This window comes from Salvia hispanica, chromosome 5 (genome assembly GCF_029641045.1).
Source record: "Salvia hispanica isolate PSC_SH4W2 chromosome 5, Shi_PSC_v1, whole genome shotgun sequence".
In the NCBI taxonomy this organism is placed as follows: Eukaryota; Viridiplantae; Streptophyta; class Magnoliopsida; order Lamiales; family Lamiaceae; genus Salvia; species Salvia hispanica.
Window position 1 is genome coordinate 18,667,802 of NC_142696.1, and position 9,993 is coordinate 18,677,794.

Consider the following 9,993-nt stretch of genomic DNA (forward strand, 5'->3'; position numbering starts at 1 on the left):
TGTTTTGGACCAAATTCGTATTTTAGCTATATGATTAGGACCACTTTTGACCTTTACTCTTAGTTTAATTCTAATACATTAAAAAATGTTATTAAAATTTTAATTTCATAAAATTCATAAAACCAAAGCTTGATTTGCTTGTTTTCCCTATAATTTCAAACAAATTAGTAAAATAACAATTCAAGCTTTGATTTTTATGTAATTATATTTTCAATAACACTTCTAAATGTATTAGAATCAAACTAAATATATAAATCAAAACAAACAACGTTAAACATGCATCAAACGAAAGTGATGCTCACATAAGGAGCTCACATATCATCCCTCCATAATTGGTAATTAATTTCTTTTTTGGTTATTAGACCAAGGGCCTTCACCGTTGGGCTCATTGGCATTCCTCGTGTACCTCAAAGGGTCGGATAATTGGAAAAGCCTGTAAACTGATCTTAGGATTCAGACTTTTCATCAAACTTGAAAGGTAGAACTGATACCAGATAATCTATGACATATGAAACCAAACAAATATGCGTGGCTTAGTATGAGAATCAATTTGGAAAACAAACAAATATAGTGGCTAAATGAGTTCCAAATCCTAGAGGTTTTCTTCTATGGAAGAAACTAGACAATGAAGCTGCATTATAAATTTATATATCATACAAGTGTGAGGGTGAGACACCTAATCTCTCTCTCCCAAACATGGTACATAATCATTGTCTGGATAATGATCTTAGTAACTTCCGTTTGATCAACACTAGTATGAATACTATTTCTTAATTTTCTTTATCAATTTTTTCATTCACTAAATTGAGTAATTTTCTTTATATATGAATATTCCTTAATTTCCAACACCATACATGATTCTAATTGTACTTCACTATTTAAATCACCTTGTGTAACTCTTTCATCAAGTTTCGCTGGAGACAGAGTCCCCATATCGTTGCATTGCAACAACGGGTTCGCTACACCTGGAGCACCGGAAAGACATGGATGCGCATCTTGTTCGAAGGCAATAGTAGCAATACCTGACAGTAAAGTTTATAGTAAGGAGAAGCTTCTCTAGCCCTCACTTGAGGATTGAGGTTGGAAGTGTTTGTGAACATGGAGATCGATGTGCATAAAGCAATAGGAATTAGGAAGGAAGGATGCAGAAACAAACTACCTGTGCTGACACGGAAGAGCTAAAAATGGAGTGGTTGGAGTTGTCTGGCAAATGGGGCATACAGCATCATCCCCTTCTGAGTTTGAAGACTTATCTTTTGAGAATGGACGGAGAACTTTTCTCAGGGACGACGAATTGAGAAGTGGAAGAAGCAGCAACAACATTTCCTGCACATAATGCCGTGCTTTATTCCACATAGCATCTTAACAAATCTGGCCAAATAATGTTTCTGACAAATGCTTCCAAGAAATGATAGAGAATTTACCGAAAATTCATTCCACACTAGCTGCCGGTTCATGTACTCAAAGCTCACAGATCGATTCATATTAGGACTTCCATAGACAAGTCTCGCTCGTAAGGCTCTCTCAGTAAGGCTCCTATACCTACATAAAGGTAAGACCAATTACAATTAAGGTAAGATTGGTCCATGTTAAGTTCTTTGCACACTTGTATATTTACAAATCTGTAAGGCTCAAGCTTTTATTCAAACAAACTTGATGTTATTCAGGTACCAAAGAAGATTATTAAAGCAAATCATTCTCTTTGAGCTGTACATAAAATACAAAGGCTGCATAAGAATAATTACCTTCCTGTCAAAAGGAATATGAGCAGGTTTCCAAAGGATGCAGCTTTATAAAATCCTTCTATACGTTGTAAGATAAACCAACCCCGACGAGCTAGTGATCTCTGAACAAAGGAGATGATTAGAACATTATTCCAAAAGGGGCTAACTTCCATATATTTAAGCAAGTACATTCAGATGTAATTACATCATATATCGTGCGCATATCATGCATAACTACTAGAATTAAATCATTCAGAGATAAGAAGCACCTGCTCAGTGTCACCCCATCTACGGAAAGCAGAAAATGATTGAAGTCGGGCCCAAATATACTGACCACCAACAGTTGCTATACAGTACCAGATCTTCTGTGAAACAGTTAATCCTGGCCCCTCCAGCCCCATTCTAACTATAAGAATGTACGTAGAAGCACAAGTGTAAAGCCTCGACATTAAAGGAAAAAGATCCGCAATTCAATAGAACACCAAGGGTATACTGAACAAAAACAATTATCATTTTCCTAATTAAAAGACTTCCAATGCCTCTCCTCTGTAAGACACAAAGGCATAATGTGTAACAGTTATGACTGAATATGTATTTTATCAAAACGGGAGACAACAAGACGCCTAAGTTCAACACATCAACTTTAATTAACACTTACTAAAGATTAATTCTAAGCTCTGCTTCGAAAGGGCTAAAGGAATATAAGGTTTTCCTAGCTAGTAGTTAACTTATTGATGAGGCTGCTATTTTACCACTAGCTACACAATTATATAAACATAGTTTAGTATCACAAGGTTTTGCAAATAGATTATTCGAAATAGAGTATTATAGGATTTATTTTCCCCCCAAATGTAGAAGAAACTAGATAACTTTGAAATTTTTAATACCTTGTCAATGTAACGTAAGGTTATGACTCTTTCCTAAGACATTAATAAATTGGCAGTAGACAAATTAGAGTGCTAGAAGACGAAAGTAAGATTTAATATAAATGCAACCACATTGAGACAAATATGAAAAAAAAAATGTACTGAGGTAAGCTTCGTTTCTTGAATAATTACTCCTGCCCACCAACCAAATATATGAAGGACAGTATGGACATATCTAGGTGGATACTAACAAAGGCACATTTTATTGATTTCCATTTGCACATATTTTGTCACTCAATGTATTTGCTTCTTTAACTCATCTTGTCATATCAATTTGACAGGTATGTTTCCTATCTCCTGCCACTTGATCTATTCCAGTTTGCTTAGACATTTCACCAATGGTTAAAAATCAATAAAAATTATTTTTTGAAAATATAAGTAGACCATTTTAATTTGCGCTTTGCCTATACTAAATGCACTTTTTTGACCAATAATAAGATATATTGAACTGAAGAAAAAAGTGTAAAGACAATGCATAGTTCAACTATATTAAGTCTTTCGGTCTCTTATTGATTCTGAAAACAGTGCCTCAGTGCATATTAAGTGCTCTACTGACACCAGCAACATGCGCCGGGATACCAAGTTACGCAATTTACATTAGTGAAACAATGACGTGTATCAAATTAACTTAATTCCATGATCGACATTGTATGACATAAAGTGAACATTTCACATTTACGAGTAGAAAAAGAAAAGCTTGAGGGGAAATGGAGCATGTAGAGCCACCTGCAAACATTTCACACTGAACAACCACATGTATGCTCATAATTTCATCCTGTCCTAACAAATACTTCCTGTTGTTAATAAATCAGCCTAACATGCCTGAGGGACAGGGTGAAGTAATTTGCAATTTTGTAATACATAACACCGTTACTTCTCATAATATAAGTGAATTTCTCCAATATCTTGAAGCATTCAGTCACCAATTTATTGCACATCTTCCATATGCAGTAAACAATCACCATATAAGATACTCAGAACAACAGATAAAGTACCGGAAGAAGAAAGTAAGTAAATAGCCACTGACCTTTTACCATTGGCTCAACTGCACGTTCATCCCTATACCTCAAGTTCATGAGAGCATTACCAGGTGTAGGCTTATCAACCCATATTGAAAATCGCCATATAAGAAACTCAAGAAATGCATCGAGTTCAGGCTCGTATTGGAATAGCATTCCTGGCTAACCCCAAAAAAGGGAATGGAAATCAAATGCCTGTGAACTTTCAATTAATTATCAAAGCTTCTGGTCCGAGAAACTCAATTAACAGCATGATGTTTACCTTCAGTAAAGAAAAAACTTTAACCAACTGTTCTTTTAACATGGCTGACATTTCAACGTCAAGCCTTCCAGCATCTACCTGATTAACTCTAGATATTTCAACTGGGATCATCTCCTATCAGAAACCACAAAAGCACAATTGCAGCATTAGGGCGAAAGCTGGGAGCATCCAATAAGGATATCTTTTGATAACCAGTTTCAACTAAAAACAACTAGGGCTTGATCTGCTAAAAGTAATTCAGTTTCAACAACCAAAACATTTAGACCGTGAATGTCAAGTGTTTTAATGTCTTACGTTCTTATTTTGAATGGGTTTGAAACTCCCAACTTCTTTTGCGGAATAATTTGAAGGGAGGAAAATAAAACATCGAGGTGTGATCTTTGACGTTAGGTATTCAATACTTTTCTTAAGAACATTAATACCCACAGAATCAACAAGCTCTATCAATCTTGTGTTTTCCTACATCTGTATTTCTATATGCATTGTCAAGAATTCACAAGAAAACCTCTTAAGAAGCAACACCAAATATTTAACAAGCTTATCCAACTGATGTAAACTAATTGGAAAAGTTAATAATTAATTAAAAAAACTGTTAATTTCAGTTAACTCCTGCATACTGGGTCCTGGGAGAGTCAAAATGTGATGAAATTGAAGTAAACAAGAAGCATTAGGCGTCCTAGACAGCTCAGTCAACAAATTCTACACCTCCCAATAACAACCAAACTGATAAAGATGGGATTCTTCAAACATCAATTAGCCCAACGCCTCAAAAATTTAGCTGTTAGATTGAAGATGGATTAAATATTCGATTTTCCCTACACAAACAATTAACAAAAAGTGAAAGCGTTAACGCAATTTCACCAGTACGAAAAAGCTACCAACAGGTACAGATTCTTCAAAATGCACACATCGATGATGCAGAATACTTCCTACAAATTTCCCTCAATTCAGCACATCATTTCTATCGCTCCTTCCCTCCAAAAAAAAAAACAAAAGCCCCAAAAGCAATTACCTACCGTGTGAACAGATTGCCATTGAGGAATTAGGTTGAGATAAGTGTTGAACCACGCATCCTCCGACGGCGGAGGATTGGCAGAATTGGCGCTGGTAGACGAAGACGACGAAGCTAGGATTTGTCTATCCATTATTGAATTAACTAGTTCCAAATTTCTACTACTTATTCCAATAAATGATGGATTTTGCGTCTCTGTGTGTTCACTGTATTCCTCACCACGAGGTTTCTACACAATAAATTTTAGCTGCAACAATTACACAAGATTTTTTCCTCTTAATTATGAGATAATCAACATGTAAGGGCTATTCTCGTCATTTAAAAGGGCACGCACATTCATAAAGATAGTTACATGATAAAAAGTGGCACGTACTCTAAATATTGTACAAACTCAAAACTATAATCTGGACCATTAAAAAATATTAACAGATCAAAAAAAAACATCAACGGGAAAATGTCAATAGAATTTCAACAGTAGTCAATGATTGATGTTGTGTTGATATTGTATTGATACTGTGTTGATATTAAAATCTTGAAATTTTACACTGTGTTGATATTGTATTGAAACTGTGTTGAAGCTGTATTAAGGAGTTTTGAGTTTGTACAATATATAAATTTGCATTTTATCACTACCCAAGTGGCACTATAGGTTATCTTTATTCATATATACAGTTGTTTACAAAATTTAATGGCAATATAATTACTAGTAGTATTTTACAAACAATTTAGTGGTTTCCAAAAAAACCTCTACTAAGCTCAGGTGTCATGGTATTTATATACTCCTTCCGTCCGCCATTAGGAGTCCCAGTTACTTTTGCGCTCTCATTCTATAAAAATGATAATAAATAGTTAAAGTGAAGAAATGATAAAGTAAGAGAGAATAATGTTGAGAAGAGTCTTATCTAAGTTATTCTCTATCTTATTTAACCATTTCTCCACTTTAACTATTTATTATCATTTTTACCAAATGAATGTACAAAAGTGACTGGGATTTCTAATGGCGGACGGAGGAAGTAGTATATTGAGGTGGTGTTTGGTTTCATACATAAAATAATACTCCCTCCGTCCCAGTTTTATAGTCACATTTTGCCATAAAAGTTCGTCCCACATTTATAGTCACATTTAGAATTTTCCATATTTGGATATAAAATTTTACCCCATTATTCACTAAAATTACACCCAAATGCCATTATCAATACAAAAATAAACCAAAATAAAAATAAAAAAACTAAAAAGTCAAAAAGAGACTCACCTTCACTTCATTTATTACACACTTCATATCTCACTTCATTTATTACACACTCCACCATCTCACTCCTCCATCTCACTTCATTTATTACACATTCCACCATCTCACTTCATTAATTACACACTCTACCAATTCCTTAAAACTCGTGCCATAATTAAATGTGACTATAAATCTGGGACGGAGGGAGTATAAAGACATTATCTAATTAAGGTGATGTTTGGTTTACTAGATAAAATAATATCAAGATACAATCTAAGATTGAGTTACAAAATTATTTTAGTCCTATAAAGTCAGTTATGACTAATTATCTCATGATTATTTATATGTATTAATTGCGAGATACAATCTTGCAAACCGAACCCCGCATAAGTGCTGTACTTTTTTATTATAAGCATTTTTACGAACAATTTATTGCTCCTCCACAAGAATTCAATCTTAAAACCATCTAACATGCTCTTATTGAGGATATATCGAAGATCACTAATTCCAGATAATCTCCTAGGATGACATTAAAAAATTTACAAAGTTAATTCACAAAAGTTAATTCTATTTTAGAACCGCACAAGACGTACAACATATTTGAAATAATAGATTTCATAGGCCTACTCCGAGGGATCATAAAAATCAGTTAATGCAAATCTTCTTCTTTTTTTAGGCGAGAGATTGAATCTCTCATAACTCCAACAATAGATTTAAACCCCAATACTTTTAGCTAATTATACTTAAACACAAAAGTTTGATTATTGCATATGTAATAAACTATCAAACTCTACGACAATTATGTGTATTGGATAGTGATACTATGAAGTATGAACTGATTCATTTCTCTTATTTATATAGTACTAATAGGTTTGACTCAGGATTCAATGAGACTCGGACATGTCTAAAACTATAAGCTTTTAACTTAATTGAATTAAATTAAGCTCAATTTAGTTATACACCATTAGAAATACTCTTTGTCCTTTAAGAATAGAAACTATTTTCATTTTAATTTATCCCTTAAAAATTAAAACTATATTTTAAAAACATTATATAAGACTTATTCTCCACTAATAATACTTCAATTCCTCTTTTTCTTTTCTTTTATTTACTAATTTGCATTAAAACTAGCGACTTATTTGTGTCACCAATTACTCGACAGAGTTTCTAGTTCTCAATGTTTACCAGTTTGATATCAACCTCCATTCTCTGCAGCTCATTTATAGGAGCCCAGCTCGTAATCAACCTCCATTCTCTGCAGCTGGGGTCACCAACGCAATTCGTAAGTGATATAATCTTCCGCTATTCTCATATTACAAGTCATGCATCAGAGCTATGATTTATTTCATATCTACCTATGTTTTTTAGTTACAAACACAAGGGGTCATTAGGAGGAGGATCAAAAGCACATATCTTCTAGCGTAACAAGGAGAATATAATGTGTTTTATAGAGATACATAGAGCTCTGACAAGCATAGCCTACAAACACAACTTTACATGCCGATGTCTTCTACCCTCAGAAACCAATCATCGTTGTCGCTCAAAAAATAATCTGCACCAGAAAAGAATCATTCTTGCTTCTTCAAGTGCAAGAGTAGTAGAAGGATGTCACTTGTCCGCATTCTCCTCCTCGTTCTCCTCCTCTTCCTCTTTTTTCTCTTCTTCATCTTCTTCGTCTTCTTCAGGAGGATCAGCTGGCATTGGTGGGGGTAGTGGAGTCTTCATGGGACTGAACTGAGGAAATATATCTGGTCTCCTTCCCGGCTTTGGCCTGTCCCACTCCTACGGAAAGAGGCATTACATATGAATACTGACTCTACTCCATTAACCCAAGCTATCAAACACTATTCATGCACAAGAAATCTGGATCTAGATTGCAATTGCAACATTTCAGACTGATGCATCAAAAACATTCTAACAACTCTAGTATGTAACAGTGCTGAATAATTTCAAGTCAGGAACATTTACAAAGATCAAATTTGTGCAGCCTCCCTAAATAAATATCTTCAAAAATGAGCTAAAACCATCAATCTAGAGTAAATTACTTGACTAACTTATTGGATAATCATAATACAGTAATAAAAAGAAAATACTAGGAATTAGCAAGCACATAAGGTGTTCGACAGAAGTCCTGAGAGAAAAGAAAGAGCGATACTGACGATGGGGAAGTCGAGGGGCGAACGGCGGGTCATCTTCTCTTCATCGGGAGCCATAGCGACCACTGATGACCTCATAGACCTGACGGAGGAGGGAATAGTGAGCAGAAAAATGGGAGAGGGTTTAAAGGGGGTTGAAAGAGTAGAAAACAAGGGCGCGGAAGGCGGCAGAGTGGAGAGGGCGAAGAAAGCCATTGGCGGCGTGAGCTCAGCTGCTGGGAACCATCATATAATAGGAGTATCTGCTAAGCCACCGCCACAATTTGAGATTTGGTTGGTTGCCTGCATCGGGCATGTACTCCTACTAAATTCCATATTCGGCCCACTTTATATATCCAAATCATACACCTAAAAGCCCGTATTGTTGAAATAAATCATTACTCCCTCCGTTTCATAATAGATGTCACATTTTACTTTTTAGTTTGTTTCACAAAAAATATTATATTTTTTTTTTAAAAAAATTCTCTCACGTATTTATATAAACATGATATTTTCTCTTTTCACCTAACACGCAAAACATCATCTAAAATTTTGTGTCATTCTCCAACTATGTCATCTATTAGAGCATCCACAATGGCTCAATGACTAGAAACTGAACACCTTCTGCCACATCATCAGGACTAGAAACTGCATGCCACATCACTAGGACATCTAACTGCACAATAGTGGACAAAAAACTAGACTGGCACTAGGACTAGCCACAATAAATAAAAGAGTGAATTACATAAATGGTACTTGATCTTTCACTTTCGCACGTAAATGGTACCTGATCTTTATTTTATATCATTTTTGGTACCTATAAATCACATTTTTGGTATCTGATGCAATTTTCTTCCAAACTTGCCCTTTAAACAAATATATGTTTCCATTTAAGTCATAAAGGGTATTTTGGGCAAACATAAAATTAGTACCAAAAATGATATTATAATATCTTCTCTCATTCTCCTAATTCTTTATACTATTATTATTAATCAATATTAATATTAATATTCATTGTTAATATTATACTTAAATATAATTATAGTTATAATTATATCTAATTATTATTGTTATAATTCTAAAAAATGATAGTAATTAATAAATAATTGTAGTATAATTATATAAATTATGAATCATGTGATATTATGTAATAATTATTATTATTATTATTTTACATTAAATTAGTAACTAATCAATATAGATTATTATTGTTATAATACTAAAAACTGATAGTAATTAATAAATAATTGTAGTATAATTATATAAATTATGAATCACATAATATTATGTAATAATAATAATTATTATTTTACATTAAATTAGTAACTACTCAATATAATCTTAATAAAAATTTAACATTGTCAATTGTATTCATAATGATATAAAAAGTTGAATATTTTTACTTAGGTGTTTCAACCTTAAAATGAGTATAAAATAATTTAATAAAAAATATTCAATTTATTTAATTACTTTAAATAATTAATTTAATTAAGTATTTTTTTTTATATTATGAATGCGATTAGATGTATGTATAAACCACTAAAAAGAAAGAAGAAAAAAGAAGGAAGAAGAAATATAAACTAAGGAGAAAAAAGATAAAAGAAAGGAAGATAAAATACTAAAAAGAAAGAAGAAAATGAAGAAAAAAGAAAGAAGAAGAAACTAAAGAAGAAAAAGAGAAATAAGA

General features: G+C 33.3%; 2 protein-coding genes across 4 annotated transcripts; both read right to left on the bottom strand.

Moving 5' to 3' along the window:
- Positions 1-260: 260 nt before the first annotated feature.
- Positions 261-5,209, bottom strand: LOC125186469 (peroxisome biogenesis protein 2-like). Of its 3 annotated transcripts, none has more exons than XM_048082835.2 (9): positions 4,948-5,209; positions 3,932-4,045; positions 3,678-3,831; positions 1,994-2,130; positions 1,746-1,846; positions 1,425-1,542; positions 1,160-1,326; positions 888-1,022; positions 261-433 (listed from the first exon to the last, which is right to left on the bottom strand). In XM_048082835.2, exons 1-8 carry the CDS (start codon positions 5,074-5,076, stop codon positions 905-907), a joined length of 1,038 nt encoding a protein of 345 aa, XP_047938792.1. In that variant the 5' UTR covers positions 5,077-5,209; the 3' UTR covers positions 261-433; positions 888-904. The 3 variants fall into 3 exon arrangements, with proteins under 3 accessions (XP_047938792.1, XP_047938793.1, XP_047938791.1); XM_048082836.2 differs by having other exon boundaries at positions 261-440; XM_048082834.2 differs by lacking the exon at positions 261-433 and having other exon boundaries at positions 620-1,022; positions 4,948-5,208.
- A 2,349-nt stretch (positions 5,210-7,558) lies between these two features.
- Positions 7,559-8,626, bottom strand: LOC125187270 (uncharacterized). Its single transcript, XM_048083825.2, has 2 exons — positions 8,331-8,626; positions 7,559-7,953 (listed from the first exon to the last, which is right to left on the bottom strand). The coding sequence occupies exons 1-2, from the start codon at positions 8,520-8,522 to the stop codon at positions 7,780-7,782; spliced, it is 366 nt and encodes a 121-aa protein (XP_047939782.1). The 5' UTR covers positions 8,523-8,626; the 3' UTR covers positions 7,559-7,779.
- Positions 8,627-9,993: the final 1,367 nt, after the last annotated feature.